This window comes from Gymnogyps californianus, chromosome 1 (genome assembly GCF_018139145.2).
Source record: "Gymnogyps californianus isolate 813 chromosome 1, ASM1813914v2, whole genome shotgun sequence".
NCBI classification, from domain to species: domain Eukaryota; kingdom Metazoa; phylum Chordata; class Aves; order Accipitriformes; family Cathartidae; genus Gymnogyps; species Gymnogyps californianus.
In genome coordinates, this window is record NC_059471.1 from 47,747,282 (window position 1) to 47,768,478 (window position 21,197).

Sequence of the window (21,197 nt, forward strand, 5' to 3'; positions counted from 1 at the left end):
GAGTCACATGTGCATCCTGCACGTTGTTGGCCTAAATGTGGTTTGTGTGCACGGATGTTGCATGTTCAGGGTTCCAAGTGTAGAGATGCATGGGCTACCAGTAGCCTGCCAATGCACTTGGGCAAGATGGTAACAGACAGTATATCGGAAGTACCAGGACGAAAAAATATTCCATATTGTAGTTGAAAAATTGTTTCGTGTAGTTACACTGCACCAGTTGGTGCAGCTACACTAGTAATTCTTTGACGTATTTAACACAAGTCTACCATAAAGCAAAAGATAACTGGCTACAGTGGTGAAATTTCTTCACACCGTGTTAGGCTGGCAATTCTTTTGTAGTTTATATAAAAATGTAGTATTATCTGCCATTTCTGCCCCCCCCGCCCCTCCAGTAATAAGTTTTAGCTTTCCATTCACTGCATATCCCCTATCCTAGAGCATAAACACATGCTTAAAAGATTAATTTTTATGAAAAGCTTTGACAAACAGGATGTAGCTACCCAAAGTTTTCTATAACTTCAACTGTAATCTATCAAAAACTAATTCAACTCCCAGAGCAGAAAAGGAGATGGATATATGCCTGTTGCAACACAAAAATGTTCTTCTGTTTTATTCAGATTTAAACACCTGGAGTCATGTTTTATCATTGCCACCTAAATCCAAAGAGAGATACTTTGTTTCAGTTCACACAAATAAAATTTCTGCTGACATGGTAGAGATGTATACAGGTTTCTGCAAGAAATGCAAATATTAGTATGAGAACTGAAACAGGAAAAATATCACAGAAGCGTTGAAATGGGAGCAAATTACTTTCAGTTATTGTGTTTCACTTGTGTAGCCATAGTGCCCTCTAGCAGTCGAAAGAGAAAATACAGGGGTTTAGCTCAAGGAAAAAAAAAAATCCACAAAATCAGAACTGTCTTTTTTTAAGCAGAGAAAGGACAGTTTGCAAATGAGAGGAAGAACATTTCTTCATGCTAAAAACAAGGTATTTGAATGGAAAGGACACTTCTCTCAGCTTTTATGCAGCAGAATCCTGCAAAGCTGGGAAGCTCTATAAAAGGAGAGTTCTTGTACCCTAAAAGCACTTCTGTAGATCTCACCTACACTGTATATGCGTTAGCAACATGCACGTGATTTTGGCAGAAGGATATAGGTTTTTACATGCATAGATCAACATACATTTTTGTGAAGTCTTTGTTTTCTCTACAAGGAGGAAACATTTTGGCTTAAACATCTTTCTTGCACAAAATTCCGTGCAAGATGAAGAATAAATTACAACCTTTAAAACTGAAGAAACTTTTCTCATATCCCTAGAGAGCAAATTATTGTATAGAGAGAAGAGTTAGTGTGCCTTACAGCTGAGAAATTTTCTATCTAGCTGCGGATCATTAGGAAAACATTTTGGAGAAGTTAGTGTTTCTTTTTTCCTTTGCATTTAAAAGAACACTAAGCCTAAGAAGTAGAAGTCATTCTTTAGCAACTGGGAAATGGTCATCTGCACTGTTCCGAGTTTCGAGGCCAGTAAATATCATCTCTCATTTCAAATAATCTCCATAGTTTGTCAGGAGGACAGTTTGCTTATTTCCCCGCCCCCCCCCTCCTTTTTAAAGAAAAGTATATGCTAGATGATATAAAAAGATGTGACTTTTTACAGAAAATATTTACCCATCAAATTACTACCCAAAAATCTTATGTGAAACCGCAACACAGAAAAGTAAAATAGCATAAAAGAGTAAAAAGATTACTTTAACCTCTCTGCATCCAAAAGTCAAAATAAAAAAATGTCTACTGCAGATGTTTCTCAGAAAAATGAATTTTGAAGAGTACATGCCTCAAAATTTTTTTTCCTCCCAGTTGCTAACAGGGAAATACTAAAACCCAGCTCATCAACTAGCAGAGACAGATTTGCTGAAAGTGGTATTCCAGTCTTTGTCAGAGAAAGGTGAGAAACTGAATTAATCTGTTGTGCTAACAAAGCAGGAAGGATCTTGGAATTCAAACTATAACATCAAAATTATTATAAAATACCACAGGGTCAGATGAGATGATTTTCAAAGACATCAACTGGTCTCAGGATTACAAGCTTACTGTAAGAAGAAAAAAAAAAAATTAATCTTCACTCAGAAAAAGAACAAAGTACCAACATTCAGATAAGCTTTAGCATTAACATATATAGAAGGATTTTACAAATAATAATGATCCATTAGGAAAAAAAGACAAATTTCTTGTGCAGGATGTTCTTGAAATCCCTCTGATTAGCATTCCAATTAGATCTAAAGAGAATTCAAATAAAAGACTGAAATCACTGAAGTCTATTTTTGTTGCAAGTGTTTTTGATGTCTACAGATTTAAAACATGGTTTAGAATAAAACATGCAAACACATATTAAAGTAAAAAATGAAAATAATTATTTTATAAAACTACAGTATTTAGGCAACTGTGTGACAAGCACACTAATGTGTTTATAAAGGTCTACATGAGTCTACAAAAACTAAGAGTTCATTTTCACCAAGGATCAGTTTACAGCTATATTAGCTCAACTGAAAAAAAAATTTTTTTTTTAAAAATCTTGATCAAGAATTTCTACTTTGCCTGACTTAACAGATTAATTTGAAAGTAATCAAGTGCTATAACATCAGTACAGTAAGAAACAGCTCCACTCAGAATAGGATGACAAAGAACAATCAAAACTGTTCACATTTTTCACACTTATTTTTCCCGCAAACCCCTCAAATTTCTGCTATTTGTTCCAGTTGTTCTAGTCTTGTTAATGGTAACTTAATTTGCTAATTGTAATAAAAGGTTAAGTGATGCAGGATTAAATCTGACTATATCTTCCTTAGTTGCAACATTAAAACAATGTTGAATTACAGTAAATGAGGTGCTTCATTGAAGGTCTATGCCCCTTTATGTTACTTTATGTGTTGGTACAACAGTAGTGTATGACTGGTGGAAGAAACAAAAAAGTCTCCTGCCCCTCCCCATCTATTTTTGGTGAGACCTACTAGTTCAGGGATTAGTTAAAAAAAAAAAAAATACAGAGAACGTCCCAAATCACTTCCTTGAATCAAAACCAAATTCTTGTGTACCTTTTTGTGCTCTTTTATGCTCATAAGACAACTGACAATTACAAATTGTCCATTTCATCTAAAACACCCTCAAATAAACGTACAGTTATTAAAAGTTATCCAAGCACTGACAAGAATAGTAAGCTTAGTCAGTGTGGGGACCTCTTCAGAGTAGATGGTCAACAACAAAATCAGATGTTTTAGATTAGGTTACAATCATGCTATGCTGTTCTCAGATACCCAAGTTACCCGGATAATAATTTTTGACTCCTTTTCTAGTTAAATAATAGAGACTGTTTTCAGACTGTGGTTTAGAACAGAAACCTATTTTAAGTGCCTGAAGTTATAAAAATACTTTTCAATGGGTGCTTTTTCTATTTAAGAAATAGACCTGCTTCGACTTGGTTGTAAAATAAGTCCTGTATCTTTCTGTTTCACTAATAAATAACCTGTATTTCTTCTATGGGTTTTCTGATTTGAAATAAGTGATTTTTAAGAGAAGAAAAAATACAAATAGCACTGGCCATAAGCAATGCTTCAAAGAGGTATTCTTGTTACTTTACTGTTTTGTAGACAAACTGTAATAGTCTGAATTATTGACTCCCATTACTTAAAATTTTTTGTAGTTCAGCCAAATGTGGTTTACTACAATATTGTCATTGAACTACATGTCAGACCACATCTTATTCAAGCCCTTTAGCATCTAGTTGGAAAAGAAAATACCTTCTTAAATGTTTACCTTTTTTTCCACAGAAATTTTGAAAAGCTGTCTGAGGAAAACCAAGGTAACCCCGCTCTTGGTGTTTCAGACTAGGAAAATCCATTTGCAGAACTGTTAAAAAACCCAATGATTTAGCTAATCACAGTGGAGGCATACTTGGGAATGCATTCAGAAGGATGAACTAAGTAAAGAAGGGAATGAAAGTCAGCAGGATGCTTGGTTTGTTGATTCAAACAAGGAAGGATGCTGCTCCAGGTGACAACAGACTTCACTGAAGGCTATGCTAATAAGGATCTGACTGAACTGAAATGACAAGAGTTGGCTAAGGCAGTAGCAAAAAAAGGGAGGGGAGAGCAGAGCTAGACAAGGAATAAAAGGATAGAGCAAGCCAAAAAGAAATTATATCAAGAAAGTCATTTGGTATTAACAGAAATATGTACAGAATCCATTTAGATTGCAACTGGGACACTGTTCTCTTACACTGCATGGCTTACTCCGAAGGGCATACAATCACAGATGAGTTTCAACTGAAACAAATGTTTGGGTCAACAGTTAAAGGCTTCAGAGAGGCAAAGTTAAAAAAAAAGATAGATAAACAGGGAGTTTGTTTCTTAAAGCAAGAGTAAACCAAACCACTCTGATCCAGGTGGTTTTCAATCATTCAGAGCATCACAAGGTAACAGCAGGGGAAAAAATACACACCAGTAAGAATTCCCCCCAACACCTTTCGTTGATGGAAGTTTGGCGGAGGAAGGTGGTAAAAAGAATTTTGAAAGGTTTCATCCCCTTACAGGTAGACCAGGGTGCAAACAGTTATTAAGAAATGAATCTTGCATGGATGCATTACCAGGCTGAATTCAAAACAAGCAGGCAAACTTGGAACACTAATTTTAAAATTATGCGATACAGCAATTTCACATGATTCATAAGAAGCACCCATGTAAAGAACACACTAATAGTTGTCATTAGCTTGTGTTGACTGACTGCAGTGAAAAGGCAGGTTTGAGCACCAGACAAAGCATGACACACAACTACCTTAAGGCAGCATGCAGAGTCCTTTCCTGTGCTGTACCTGTTCTGTAAGACAACACACAAAAAACTTCCACCTCCCAGACTGTCAATCTGGCACCCTTCAGATGTACTAAATTATTGAAAAAGTAGGAAAGCTTGTATTTAATTCAGTGAACTAGAACAGCTCATTCAGAGCACTGGATAAAAAGGTTCTTAAAATATTTTATTTTGCCTGAAATTCAGTGTAAAAGGAAATCAATTTCCCAAATACAATTCCTTATGGCAAGATTTAGAACTTACTACAACAAGCATGGCAGTCAGCTGTGAAATTTCAATGTGAAACTAAGACTATACAAAAATTTTAAGTGCATATTTTTGCAACAAGATATGCATATACACACACACAGGAATGTAGGGGGGGGGGAAAAAAACCACAACAAAAAATTCCAAAACAGGATCCAGGTCTCAAAACCCCCCGAAATAACTGAAAAGCACAGAACAAAATTTCTACAGCTGGAGCTCTTCTCTCTAGGATACTACTACTTTCCTCCATTCCTATTTTGGAATTAAAAAAAAGGGGCAGAGACATGACTTACAGCAGATCACCCCCACCTCCCCCCCAAAAAAGACAAAAACACAGACTAAAGAAAATACACTGTTAACTGAAGTACTATCCCCTGCATCTATTTGATAAATGAGAGAGTGGTTTTATGCTGCACTCATGAGTTGATGGGGGGGGGGGGGGGGGGGGGGGGGGGGGAAGACGGACAGACGACACGACCCAAACAAAATAAAACCTGCAACTCTAATACTTAATAAAAGGATTTTCTTTTGAAAACAAGACCAGCAGAATGCCACTAAATGGAAATAAAAACAAGTGTCTCTGGTGAGAGAGGTCCTTTATGGCAAAGGACCAAGCACTTCCCCTTCCCAAGAAGAGGAGAAACTTCAGACCTCACATAACAGAACGCCCTGTTAGAAAGAGCCAGTGAAGTATTTCTGTGGAGTATACTAACATTTCATGTATGTACATTTTTAAATGGTGAATATACACTACAGTGTGAACTTAGTATCTGCTAAGTGTTACTTTTCAAATGGAAAAATGTAATCATAGAAACACAGGAATAAAAAAAGATGCATTAGTGTGCGTAGTCGAATTTTTTAGAATACCTACCAAATATTCCACTTCTCCTAATGTATTTTTCTAAATTGCATTTCAGTACTGCATGTATTTTTGTGGGATCAAATTTTCTTCTACAGTTGCACAGTGCAGGGATACAGAATAAATTCCTTGTTGTTGGAATATTATTCTATTGACGGTTTGACTTAAATCAGTTTAAAATTCAGAAGACATCCAAAAGGTTTTATGCAACAGAGTACACCTGTGTGCTAATGTAAATGAAACATCATTGAGATTTTTTTTATATTTAATACTATTTTAGTGTAAGTGATAGTGATTAGAGCTCCTTTTGTGAATATGGGGGTGGGGGTTGCCATTTGGAATGGTCTTTTTTCTTTTTTTTTTTCTTTTTTTTTTTCTTTTTTTTTTTTCATTATGAAGGACCATTGCCTTAGCTTTTTTGGTTATTGCTTTTTTTTCTTTTTTTCTTTTTTTTTTTTTTGAAGACCATTCCATTTCTTTATTTTTTAACATCTTAAAGTCATAAGGACTTATATGCAAAGCAGTCATACACTTTATCATTAAAACCCATAGGTAAAATACGTACACAAATCCAACAAAAGGCTAGTACATAGTAAAGCCTAAGCATACTACTATGCAATATTATGAATACATAACTTTAGAGACTTCGTTTAGTACTGTTATCTATTCATTTCTGAAAACATTCACAAAGATTTTAAATGCAAATTTTCATTCCGTATCTGGAATAGAACAAAAATTATCTATGTTATAACAACTTTTGGTCATTTGTGTTTGACCAATTCGGTAAATTACAAAGAACCCAAAGAATTCTGTAACTTTCTGTAGAACTATGTAATAAAAACATTGCATATGTTCCTAGTATGATGTCTTTAGCAATCATTTACTGAAATGTAACTCAAACATCAATCTCTCAAAACGTATATAACCGACCAGCTGCTTTTTAGCCTATATCTGAATCCAACTTCATCACAAAACCCCTTTTAATACAAAGATGCAGAAGTACATTAGGTAATACTAATGCAACACAGGTGCAGTTCTAGCATTGTCATTGATCAGTTGAATCATCTTCTCCATGAACGAGATTCGTTATCCTCCTCCTCTTCATCATCATCTTGAAGCAGCGAGTCATCCACCAAGGATTCTTCCTGAAACTTCAAGAGAAAAACGTGATACTGTTACATCAGAAAATGTTAGATCAAAAGGCAAAATACAAATCTCTGATACTTGTGATTTAATAAAGAACAAATTTATTTTTAATAGGTAAACAGTAATGCTTTCGAAAAAGTATACTGTGTATATATATATATGTATTATATACATATATTAATAAATGGCAAATGAAACTTTTTTTTTCTTTTCAATGGACTTCAAAATGACCAGGACATCTGCACCTCATACTTAAATAGCTCTTCTGATTCTTCAGCATATCATTCATGCCCAAGCTGCAATGCTCCCATGAAACTCAAGATGCTATACTGAAAACTAATGTTAGTGTTTGCACGTTCACAGTAACTATGCTTGTTTTCATCCAAGAGCTTAATCTACCTGTGCCACACCATCAAAAAGGGTGAATCTGAGACATTCTGATTTTGACAGCTTAATCAAGCTTAAAACCGATATAAAGGTTTAAAAGACCGGGGCAGGGAGACAAGTATTAACAGAAATTTAGACAAAATATATTAATGTATTTTCAATTCCTTTCAGTAACAATATAGTAACTTGACAGACTTCACAAAACCCTGAACATTTCAGGTCAACAGTTAAAGGCTTCAGAGAGGCAAAGTTAAAAAAAAAGATAGATAAACAGGGAGTTGTTTTAATTTTTATCTACATATAGACACAGGGGTGTATATATAAACTATCCTCTGTCTCAGAACTTTTTTGACGATTGCACCTATCACAGCAATTTCTGCACTAGCTAAAGAAAGGACTAAAATACAAGGATGTCTTTCTCTAACAAAATCTCCCAGCTGTTAGTTAACAGTTATGGTCCTTCTTGCTTATTCTTCTTGTCCCAGTAATTGCAGCTTTTTGCTACAGAATTTCCAAATTCAACAGCAGGCGTGAAGGTTGATTTGTGAAGTCAGGGAGCCTTCTGGAGAGATGTGAGGCTCTAGGCTGAAGAAAGCCTAGAACTAAGCCTTCTCTCTTTCCAGCAGGCTCTTCCACAAGAGGGAGAAACTATTATCTTCATTACTTTTGCCTACGGAAAGGGCATTTTAAAAAGCAGCTCTGTTGACACCTGACCTGTCTGTCAATGTATGCTTGGGTACTCTAAGCCAGACTAAAACACAGAAGCTTTCTGATGACTTAGCCTCTTCCCCTGGTGTCTAGATGTCCAGCAGGCTAAAATACGACAGTGCTGTCAAAAAGGAGGAGTCCTGGGCAGCGCACAATGCAGAACTCTAAGGTGCACAAGGCTGAGTGGTGGTAGGGATGATCAAAAAGCCTTGAACAACTTCCATACAGGGGAACAACTATAGGGACTTGGATTCTCTGGCCTGGAGAGAAAGTAACTGAGGGGAAGTATGACAGGAGTCCATATATATTAAGTGTCTCAGAGAAAGTGAAGAGAGACTGCTGGTCATATTTTTGATGCAAGAGCAGGAGAACATCAAAATTAAACATGCAGGTGGCAGGTCCAATATAAAGATACTTATTCTGGGTAGACATAGTTGAACAGTAGCACTCCCTGTTGCAGGACATTATAGATGCTATTCAGATTCCAAAGAAACCAGACAAATTCATAAAATAAACACCTATGGCTTTCAACTACAAAGACACCACATCTCTGACTGAACACACCCCTGAACTGCAAACCATTGATGATTAAAAGCTTATCTCTACTTATATGTTTTATACTCTTCCTAGGCATCTGCTGTTGACTCAGTAGTCAACTCTTTTGTTAGGCACCCAGGTGTAGAATGTAAGGCATCTAGGAAGATTAGGTGCTTTCATAATCAAGTAGCTACTCACCAGGGATTTTCTAAAGCACCCAAGTCCAAAAGACCTACCTCATATTTTCATAAATGGACAAGGAGCCCTGTTTCATTATTAAGAATGTCACTCTTCTGAATGATCTAGCTCCCTTTTTTCTTTTTTCCTTCAAACATCAAAGTACTTAGTTTCACTCAAGTCTTAAGCCTGCTATCCCCCTTTAGCATAGTATTCCTTAGCTGAACTAAAATGGTAGTTTAGACATGGAAAAATGAAAGAAACCTTTTTCATGTGTTTACAATAGCTGCTATAAAATGAAGCTAAATAAGTAGCATGATGAATTGTAGGCATGCAGAAACTCAAGACATTTTATATATATAAAGAATGTATGACTGAAATTCAGGCCACTAAGAACCTACCACACCCCCAATCTAATCCTGCATAAAGTACCAAATTTTAAACAATAAAACTATGTAAAATTTCTTTTACGCAAGTGGTTGAACTTCAGCGTGTGGACATGAAGTTCTTGAACTCATCCATCCGGGACCTGGGGATCATAACATTATACCTCAAATACTAATTTAACCAAATGCTAGAGGCAATACAAAGCTCACAGAAGGAAAGAATGGCATTTAAATGTAAAATTTCCCAAGGATTATTGAATAGAAATTCCTCATGTAAAGAAATTTGGTGAAGATTAGGAGGACTAATTCAGTTGTAGAAAATTCAAATAAAATCCAATCTCATTAGAGAAAGAAGATAGGAGAGCTACATATATTTGGCTTGTTTTGAAAATGGGAAAGGGCCAGAGGTAAGTACATCAATCATGTTAAATAAAATCTGTAAACACTGGGCCAGGTAAGAATCCAGCAACACTACTAACAAAAATATAGGTAAACTAGTATTTTTATATTACACATTTGCTATTGCAAAGATTTCAACAAGCATACAAAGCAATGAACAGCTAGGGTTTTTGATCCAAGATCAACTCCTATACATTTTCCACAAGAATAATTAGCTGACGAATGACTGCAGAAACAGTCCAGAGATAAATAAAAACAATTAAATTAAAGAACAAAATCAGATCTCAAGAAAAGTGTTAGAAAAATAAATGGTCAGAAAAAACACCCCTACAATAAAGGTAAACATCCCAATAATGAAATTATTTCTTAAAAAAACATTACTTCCCCTTTTTACTTAAATTTTGAAAATCTGGAAAGTTTTAGATGAGTCCATCAATTTATGAACTACAGAAAACAGCCTCATGCAGTCTTTTCCCTGTGTTTTCTTTCCCTACCTGATGATTCTGTTAAGGAGAACAACCATCACCTAAAATAGGTGTATCCCACTACCACAAACACTTCTCAGCTGACAAATTGTCGTCACGCATCTAGGCCTGAGGTCTTTTCACGAGTTTGTCCTTTCCCTTTGCCAGGGCAGCCAGCGCATGTCGCTTGTTACTATCTTCATTCCCTTTCCCCCACTACCTATACCCCAGAGGTTCCCTCCTATAGTCAGTGTCTTCAGGTGGGGTTAACAGATGAATCTCTCTGTAGTTCACCTGCCAATGAATCCGTACTTTCCTTCCTTTCCTGCGCTGAAGTGTTTGCATATTCCTGCATGCCCTTCCTTCACCATGCAAAATGGAGAAGTCTCAGTGAAGTAGTTACTCAATGAGACCTCTCAATAAGGTAGACTCCTTGCAGCAACAAATATTGCTGTTGATCTTCACAGGCAATATATCCCTGAAGGAGAAGTGACAAAATATCTAAGATGCTCTGAAGATTCCCCAATGTAGCCTCTTGTTCACTCACAGCTCATTACTATCTGACAATGCTCGAGGTTTGCGTATACAAGGAAAGTAATATTTAGTAAGTCAGAATGCACAAATGCCTAATATGAATACACAGTAGTGGAGGTAGTCTACCTGTCTTCGGCTGACATGCTAAAAAGAAATCAGCATTTTTGGAGACAGAAAGCAAACAGACAAACTAGCTTTCTTCAGAAAAAAAAACCAGAAAGTGAATACTACAAAATGTAAAAAAACTAACCAAATTTGGTTACATCAAAACAATCTTGTGAAACTGCTTCTATGGTAGGTCTGCCAAAATATCATAGGAAAAAGATACAGACAAAATACTATCACCGAGTAAGTCAAGGTGTACTTCAGCTATTCTATGGCAATTATGTAGACACAGTTAACTGACAGTAAATGAATTAGAAAAAAGACTGCTTGACTTCTTCCGCAACTGGCATTTATTTTTCAGAATTCACCAACATCAGTCTTTTGAGTGTAATGAGTTAAATGCATCAAGAAATGTCACCCCACTATTCCTACATTAACCAATTAAGGTTATTTGGACAAGGCTTTAATATCTTTCATGCACCATGATGAAGACTACCACTCAGCAGGGGTACTTCAGATGTCTGAATGAAGTCAGTAAATGCTCTAAATTATTCCTTCACCTGTATCCTCCAAGCCATATCTCTCTATAAAGGAAAATTATATTCTGAAATTTGATCCTCTAAGAAATTAGTGCCTAAAGTAGATGGTACACGTTTTGGACAAAATCCTCAATCTCTCTCATGCAAGTTCGAACCCATCCCTTCCATTTTCTAGATATATCCTCTAGAGTTTTTTGTTGTGTAAGAAGTGAAACATTTCTGTAAGGAAAAGTAAAGTATCTGGACTTTCAACAGCCTAGAAAACAAGAAATGTATTTATAGATAAATCCACTTTCTGATATCAAAACATGAGTTAGATTAAAAAACAGAAGTATGAATCAACAGATCATTTTCTTTTGAAAAAGCTACATTATTTCATCTTAAAAAAGAAAGAAAAAAAAAAAGAAAAAGCCAGCTTACTTCTTCTTCATCAGGTTCAGCTTCTTCTGTTTCAACAGCTGACATACTAGCAACAGGCTTGTTCCATGCCAACTTTAACTCCTGTCCTTTAAAACGAGATCCATGAATTGCAGCCTAAAACAAGTTTAAACATTTTAGTTATACATTTCTTTGTCAGGGGAAAAATTAACTTCAGTAATACTTAAATGCCAGACATAAACCAACAGCCTGCTTTTTCAAAAGAAAATCCAAGTTGTAGTATGTTCATAGTGAATTACTGTTAATAGGTTAAAACAAAATAACTTCATTCACCGCACATGGAATTCACACCCTTTCAGGAAAATGATCAAAATATATTCAGAAGAAAATAAGCTTGGAAAACCATAAATCATTTGGTGATGTGGGTAACAGACTGAACCAACGCCTTCCTGGTTTTTAATATTATCTTGACAGTTCTTCACCTTTCAAAGACGGACACAAAACTGTTAATGCATAACTTACTGGAAGAAGTAAGACATCCCACAAATACAAATGATTTAATATATTAAAAGAAAAACCCCAAACAAGTAAAACAAGCCCCTTTGTGATTACAACTTAATCTACTGGAAAACGTTCCACTTCCTGTAAAGCCGTTGTAATTGAAATGTAAAAATTTTTAACTTATGGGATATTCATGCCTTTCTAAGTAGCAGCTGCATTAAGTGGCTGCTTTGGAAATAGTATGTTCAAATTAAAGTAACATGAATGAGCATAAATCAGCGTTAGCAACATTCCGAAATAACCGTCACGGTCACAAAAGATTTATAGTACAATCTGAAAGCACAGCATAATGTGAAATGTAGAAACAATTACATGTTCAATGACATCTGAACATGAATTGTGTGATATTAAAGTCCCCAGGTATAAATTTTAAATCTGTACATATAAATTTATGATAAATTTAAAGATTCTATGCTTATTAAAATGCAGCTCAGGAGCTTTTTGTCCATGGTCTCATCACAATGTCACACAAGTAGAATTTTTAAAAGTACTTATACGTGACATTTAGGTCCAGAAACAACTTGTAATCTTTGGAAGAAATTACTACTACATAAAAATGCAACATTTTACAATAGGGAATCCTCCTCTTCCTTCCAGGCTAGAACATACATGGTCATAAAGCCTAGGCCTATTTTCATTTAAGAAGGTAAAATATTAGCTGCATTTACTTCACAATTGGCCTCAACAGAGGTTTTTAATGATTACCTTCTACAACTTCTCCAATTGCCAGTCTTAAAGTCTGCTTTAGTAGTAAACACAGAAATTCCAGTGGAAATATATTTAATACATAAGAATATCTTAAGGAAAATACAGATTTTACTATATTTGATCAAACACAGTTTTCAAAAAATTTTAATTTAAAAATGAAGGTGCAATTAGACACAAAGTCATTCAACAATTAAAAGTTTTAATGCTAACTAGAACGTGGACATCTCAAACATCGATCACGAATTCTGACCCAGTTAAAATGTCCCCACTTTCTGCAGCATACTCTGAACTTCACTTTGAACATAGCTTGAAAACTCCACCTATTCTATTTGAGAGTGATTGAGGAAAAACATACCACTTTTTAAATGCAGTGAAATGTATCATAAAAAAAAAAAAAGGAAAAAAAAAGTACCACCTTTCCACCAAACATATCTCCCTTCTCCCCCTGCCCACATCTCTATTGGTTCTCTGCACTACTTTCTTTTTCAGGTGCTTCCTCTCTCTACACTTCTATGTTTGGTTCCAAAATACTACCATTCCCTGCTTTTTGGGTATAGAAATTTAGCTAAGGCTAATTTCCATGCCAATTTTTAGGCAAAACAAGTTACAACAGTAAAAACTGTACTATCTATAGTAAGATACTGTTAAGATCCTTGTTGTGAATCATACTCCACCTGGGAGAAGTAAAGACTTTATTTGGACAGTCCATACAAACAGATCATTGTTCTAGGTGACCTGTTTTTATTTTCAGGGAAGCACAAGTTCCTCTCAATACTTAGAATATTTCTTATGTAAACTACAATGTCGAAGAATATGAAGTTGCAAAATGAAGTACCCAATGTCAGGAAGCACCAAAACTAAAATGACAACCTTAATTCAGTCCACTGGTGAGTATACTAATTACGACAGCTTTTATCTGTGAGCAGGTATTTCTTAGTCTCCACAGAACTTTTGTTCACTGTTGAACTGTGTTCCTTCAATACAGTTGTCTGGTACTGTTTTTCCCTATCAGTCAGTATATACTATGTACCATTAATTACACTTGCTTTTTTCCAGAATAATTATAATCTCCATACAGTTCGTGCTCATCATTGCTATATTTAAGAGTTTCACAAACAAAATTTCTATGTTTCCGTAAAACAACTTTGGCACATGCATCAAATTGTTTCTCAAAATATGTAATCATAATGATAGCGTAAGTGTTCAAAACTATTGTCCCCATTGGCTTAATTTGCATTGTAAATATCAGTATTTCTGTCAATTGGGTCACTGGTGTCTCAAGATAAAGCATAGAAAAAGAGAAGAGTCTGGCCAGGTATGAAAACTGTGTTCAAGTAAACTCCATAAGATGAACCCTGTGCAAAAATAGAAACTTTGTGCAAAATATAAACATAAAATGAAATCTTTCCATACAACCATACCGTAAATATGAATCCATTCTTTCTGGAGTCCCTATTATTTTCAGGATACTCCTTCCCAACAGTGATGCAAGGATTTTAAAGAAAACAAAATCATTTGCAGAACAACTATGTTTGTTATTTTGCGCAGGTGCACATACTGCCTACACCATGAACTGAATAAGGCAGGAGTCCCGCTGCGCCAAATGTATAAAGTCCATATGTAAGGATGCTGAATTACAACATAGGTCAACTCTGGATTTCAGTCTCTAGAAGTTACTTATATAATTCTATACTTCTGTAACTTCCTACATTTCTAAAAAATATGCTAAAAAGGAAAAAAAAAAAAGAAAATCCCTTTACATCAAATCACATTTACACTATTACAGGTTTTCAGGCAAAGGTAAATCCAACTGATCCCAAAAAAAATACATAGGCTCACTTTGCAGGATGTCAGTGAAATTTCAGGAAGACTGTGAAGGTACCAAATCTGCAGGTGAAAAAACCTGGCAATTAAATAAAGATAAAACCAAGACATCCAGCTATCAACTCCCAAGTGTTTCTCTTAATTTCTCTCTTACATCCTGTACTTGAGTTTGCTATAAACATCCTCATTTCCTAAGTATATCAGTAATATGCTGTTCTGAGAGATTTGTTTAATCTAGGATTAAACGTTTGTGTCAGACTTCCTTTAAAGTGTTTTAAAATAATTCACAGTATTACATTTAATCAAATATAGAAGTATAATGTAACTAGAAAGTAGTTGAATGTTGCAGAGTATTTTCAACAAAGACTATACTCACAGCTTCAGCTTCTGCTCTTGTTTTAAAAGTAATCACGGCATGGAGAGAAGAGTCATCTATCTGGCAATCTTCAATTTCACCATATTGCTTTTAATAAATAAATAAAAAAAAGCTTAGTGAAATAGTTCTCCACCTCTAAAAATGCTGTTCTAAATCAAATACCCTTGAAAATCATATAAAATTAGAATAGTGTACCTTTCACAGCCTTAATGCCAATCAGAGTACTTGTCTTTGCAAGGAATAGTTACTTTTACTTGCATTTCTAAAACACAAAAGTGCTGTAGTCTCTGGATTTCCTGATTGTAAACATACAGGTATGAAGTAAAATTATGACAGAAAAAGAGGTTGTTCTGCTTCAATACTTCTCTCTTGGTCAGAAGGAAGGGATCTTGAGATGATTCCATTAGTCTATTATGAAACTCATCCACAAAAAGATTTATTAATTAGACACAGGGACTGTAGAAAAATTTTCAAAACCTAACTTGATTTCAGCATCTTAACAACCTGACCCATCTATTCTTGTAATGGACTCTATGGTATTGCTACCTTTAATGCTGCCATCACTGTAAGCTGCAATGCCCAAGATATCTGTACAGGTGGAGTGCACTGCTGATGTGCAGAGAGTTGTGATATCATATCACAGAAACAGAAATACAGCTCAGTGCATTTCCATGGAATTTGGAGCAAGCTTAAAACAGCAAATGCACAACCTGCAAAATGAAATAATTAACGTTTTTTCTCAGTGCTAGACTATTAACACTGTGAACAGAATTGTATTTGTTGATGCTACTAAGGTGTTTTTTTGGTTAATATTTTTGTTTGTTAAAGTTAGTGAGTTTAATACTCCCTGCAATAAAACCAAAGCATAAGAAAACACTAAGTTCTGAGCAAATTTATGACCATAAACTGACACCACACAGCAAGCTTTTAACAGTGGCACATTCTCTGTCTTCATTTTTACATTCTTTGCAGTCAGTAAGAGAAGTACATAATGAAATGAAAAATATGAAAGGTGACCAGCAAAATTTACTTTAGCAATATTCATAAGGCAGACTGAATCACAATATAATGCTGTGGATTAAAAATGGTTTTTTTCTTATACTTATTATTGAAATTGGACTCAGAAACATCCTATGGTTGGCCAAGTGGATTGTATTGCTTCATTTTAAAGTTATATGTTCTTAGTTTTACACCAAAAATCTGTAAAGTCATTGCTCAAATGTTCAGTCCATCATACATCTCTATAGAAAGTACTTTTGTTCCCCTTAAATACACACACATATAGAGAGAGAGGTATGTATAAAAGTTTGGTCTGTCATTTGTCTCTATAGAAAGTAATTTTGTTCCCCTTATGGGTATGATGGTTCCCTTTTTGTTCCCTTATATAGGTATGATGCGGTGTATTTAAGGGGAACAAAATATATATGTACATATATGTATGTGTGTATATATATAGAGCTCCTGGAAGCATGAAACCTTAAAAAACACAGTATAATAGTGGTGGGGTTTTTGTTGGTTTTTTGTTTGTTTTTTAAGTTTATTTTAAAAAGGAGAGACATATCCTTGTTGGCTCTTGTTCTTTTGAAAAGCTGCTTGCATGGCTGCCAGACAGGAAATATTAAGTACACTGACTGGAGGAGAATTTACTGGACTTACTGGCTCTTGGACTTCCGCCTTCAGAGAGGATCACTGCAATTAAATATTGGGGGGAAAAATACACAGGGGGCGGGGCAGAGACGAAGATTCACACAATCTATGCCACTAGATATTCTTAGCATTCATTCCATAAAATAAACAAATTTCCTTTTATTATAAACATTTTTAGGGAGGATAAGGGTTTTTATAAATTTATGTTGATTTCTCACTTTATTTCCAAATAAAAATTTGCTAAAAATTATGTAAATCAATTTATCATTTTTTAGACTAAAAACAGAAAAAAACGTAGAAATAGCTCTGACTTCTTAAGCTTACAGACATGAACAGACAGAAACCTTTGGCTGCCCTGCCAAGATCTGCATATAGTTGCACAATTCTCATCTTGATTCTTAAATTCAGAAAGTTAGGCAAAAGCACTGAAAATTTTCAGTGAAAACTTTCATTAAGCATTTGTTAAGATACTTCAATAGAGATAAACAGACTTCAGGTACTGAAAGTTTGGCACTGAATCAATCTTTGTTCTCACCATCCCTTCAGTTATTTTATCTTTCTATACCTAAAAATTTGTACCAATTTTACATATATCCTGAACAAATAAATATTATAAGTCATTACTTTATATTCCCAATTTCCTTTCTTTTTAAGAAAAGAACCAAGCCTTGTAAATGCTATGCAGTTACAGTTATAACTAGTTGAATCAATGGTGTAATTTCTCTTTGTTTCACCTTTTTCTGATGCATCCTCTTTTTCCATGAACAGATATATCATGTTAAAGATTCATTCCTAAATAATATTTCCAGATGAATTGAATCAAGAGAAAACAAGTCATTCAATAGAAGAATGTCATCCAAAGAACAGAAAAAGTGAAATTGCCACATACCGCAAAATGAGGAAGAAGATCTTCTCTATCACTTTCTGTAAATGCAGAGATTTCTAATGCCCTAGGTCGATGATCCACAACTGCATGCACAGGAACTCCTCTGCCTCTACCCCGGCCTCGTATTCCTCTACCTCTGCTACGTGATGCACCCCGACCTCTTGCATGAACCCCTCTACCACGAACTGAAGAAAGAATCCCTCGTTTGGCAGCCTAAGATGTTTATACATAACATATTGATGTATTAAAATTCATAATCTAAATATTTAGACAAAATTAACAAACACATTCTGATGTTTCCTAAAACACATCCCCAAACAAGCCTCAGAAAGAGCAGCTTAGAGGTCTTAAAATAACAAAAGGTGAATATGTTAATAACATTAAAAAGCTAATAGTGTTAATTATTAACAGATCAAAAATAGGCTGGAAATAGGAAAAAAGAACCAGGTATTAAAAACAGATATCAAAAGAGCCCTTATCTGTGAGGATAACTCCTCATAGGAGAGAGGAACTGCAGTACAACATCTGAAATTTCATTAACAAATTGTCTTGATGTGGTGACTAACTACTTAATTTGTCTCTATCTCTTAATTTGTCTCTGAAAGTCCAGCCAGGACTTTTATTCTGATCAGAATTAATGCAGCATAACAGCTTTTGGCCACAGAACTGTGAGGTATGAAACAGAGGCTCTAATGAGCATCTCTAAGGACAAAGTATTCGCTAAAAATTTGGCTCTATGTACTCACTAATTTCCATTCCCACAATACCTATGTATCCCTTCTAAAGAACTGGCATACACTCTCCAAGAATGTCAAAAGGCTGATGACAGTATGTCTGACACCCATTTAAAAAATAATTTGCCAAAGTTATTTTAAGTTTCAAAAAAGCACTTTCAAGGATTTAATTTCAACGTTTATAACAAGGAAAAAAGAAAAAAAAAATCTTTTCAAACCCAAACAGATCTGATGTAGGAATCAAATGTTAAATGAAATCACCATAGCAATGTTTTTAATATATCCTACAGTGTTTACAACTCAAGCACTGATAGCACTACTTTAATGCATGCCAGTGATATCACCCATGAGGAGATCAATCTGTTATGGCTTTATTCATGAAATTATCTGAATGATTTTACAATAGTTTGTAGTTCACATATTATTTTTTGTAAAGAAAATCCTGTGGGTTTTTTTTTTTTTAAACATTTTAAAATGATTAAATGAATAATCCAGAAAGTTAAAGATTATGCTGACTCAACAATCAAGCTGTATACTGTTTGGGTTTTCTCACAGTAAAATCAGGGCCACCTGGAACGGAACAGCAGGTTATGAGCCACAGAAGCAAAACATGAATACTGTGGGAGTTAAAGTCACAAAGACAATGTGTGAATAAAAGTTTTTCTAAAGAATTTGTAAGAATACTGAAGAATCAAATATCAATGGAAAAAAAACCATATCCCTCTTGTAAATTACACAAGGGATACATTTCATGCTGTTCCTTGAAACATACTAGTATGCTTCACTAGTAACCCTCTACTACTCGGATTTCTCAATCTACTTTGATCAGTATTTGCTAAAGGCTTCAGAATATTCACTCCAACTCAAAATACAAACAGATTCAATGAGAGATGGAGTAGGATTAGCACAGAACTACAGTGTAACTTTATCTTGAACGAGCACCTACTTTTCTACTGCTATTTTACGTATCATTCAAGTCACTTTCTAAAATGTACGATTTATAAATAAGCTTTCAGTACACTTATGAAATATTATTCACCATCAGAATATATATTGTTAACATAAGCTTTTATGTGATCTCTATTCAATTGCCTTGGCTTATTAACAAACTTATTTTCACAATTACCAAAGCTGCATAACAACTTAGTTTTAAAGTAAGATTTTAATGCAACTTAGCCATACGTATGTGCACTGTGTTCATATGTAGTTATACATAAGACATGACCAAACTTCATTAAGACAAGAGCGATTTAAGCGACACAGCAGCCTGCTTAACAGTAAAAAGAGATAAGATTATCATGCAATTAAGTAGATATTACACAATCATATAGGCGAGACAGTGCCTAACACAGAATAACACCCACAGCATTCAGAATTTCTCAAAATAAGACACAGATATGAAGAATCTTGCACAGCCTTCTCAATTTTTTTAAAAGCAAGTATTTTAAGAAAAAGCATGTTTCTATACATGGAACACTTCTTGAAACACCGTATTTGCTTTTGGTAAGTCCTCCTTCTCTTGAAATCAATGCTGTAGTAAGATTACTTTTGGCACTTCAGCCTTTTTGGTTAATCTCATTAAGAGGATGCTAACACTTAAGAATGAAAGATCAAGCAGTGTTTTTTAACTCTTCTGTATCAAACACAACACCACCTACAGGCAACAATTTAGAAACAATCCACGTTCTCAAGGAAGTATTACTACCACAAAACTATAAAATATGTCATCTAAATAGTTACAGAATTTAAACAGATTAATAATCAAAATTAAAGATACTAGTATTTCTCTACCTCATTGGAATTCAGAAACTGATTTTTTAAAATATTATTGCTAAATGCCTCCATCTACATGCAACTTAATATTGCACTCTGGAAAAAAATAGTTTATGATACAACACACAAGCTAATAAACATACATGAAAATATTTGATTAAAAGTTAATTGCTACAAAAGAAGAGACAAACATACTTCCAGCTGTAGCTCTGTATATTTTCGTCTTAATTCAGTAACTTCCTCCCCAGCTTGCATCTTCTTGTATAAATCCAGTTCAGTATCTAGTAACTCTTTCTGCATCTAAGAAATTGTTACGGTACATTATTAGTTCCACAGTTCACATTCTCTACTGAGGAAACAATTTTCCGATAAAACCCAAGAATCTATTGCTACACTCCTATCAGCAGGCTATTTCAGAAATACACAGTGACTTAAAGATTGGCCAGCGTTGGCCTCCAGGTAAGGTAGAAGTCTGCCACAGCATCTCTATCTGGAAAACAGATTCCTAGAAACTCTAAGGAAAGGGAATTTGAAAACTAGAAGCTGTAGTGGAATTTTAAACTTAACCAAGTTGTGGGTTATTAATTCAGATCACAGCTGTAACTTTGCAGGTATACCGCTTACTATGCTAGGTTTCCACCTTCAAAAACAAACCAAGCACAAGCTTAGGAGCCTTCCTGGCAAGATAAAACTTCAATGTGTAGTAGTATGTTTCTGAGCTTGGTGATGTCAAACCTTTTAGACTATCACACAAAGCCAAAGCCAATGGAATTTTTTCTAAACTAGAGATACACAAAATATAAAATGCAAAAGTATATGGTAGTGATGATGAGATAAAAAGGGATTCTACAAAAAAATGCAGTACAATTATGAATGAATACAAAATCTATAATCAGTATTGAGAAAAAGCATCTAAGTTTATCATAATTCCATAATGCAAAAAGCACAAATGGCAGTTCTGTT

At 34.8% G+C, this 21,197-nt stretch overlaps 1 protein-coding gene across 8 annotated transcripts in view; it reads right to left on the bottom strand.

The window, feature by feature from the left end:
• Nucleotides 1–2,028: 2,028 nt before the first annotated feature.
• RBM26 (RNA binding motif protein 26) overlaps nucleotides 2,029–21,197 on the bottom strand; it is a 64,098-nt gene continuing 44,929 nt past the window's right edge. For 7 of the 8 annotated variants that reach the window (XM_050915268.1, XM_050915266.1, XM_050915269.1 and 4 more), the window contains 5 exons: nucleotides 20,430–20,534; nucleotides 17,731–17,940; nucleotides 15,195–15,281; nucleotides 11,768–11,881; nucleotides 5,576–7,116 (listed from right to left, as the gene is read on the bottom strand). In XM_050915268.1, the coding sequence (XP_050771225.1) occupies nucleotides 7,027–7,116; nucleotides 11,768–11,881; nucleotides 15,195–15,281; nucleotides 17,731–17,940; nucleotides 20,430–20,534 (606 nt within the window). In that variant the 3' untranslated portion in view covers nucleotides 5,576–7,026. Of the gene's footprint in view, nucleotides 2,091–5,575; nucleotides 7,117–11,767; nucleotides 11,882–15,194; nucleotides 15,282–17,730; nucleotides 17,941–20,429; nucleotides 20,535–21,197 lie in introns of those variants that run through there. The other variant, XR_007768212.1, reaches the window with a different exon arrangement.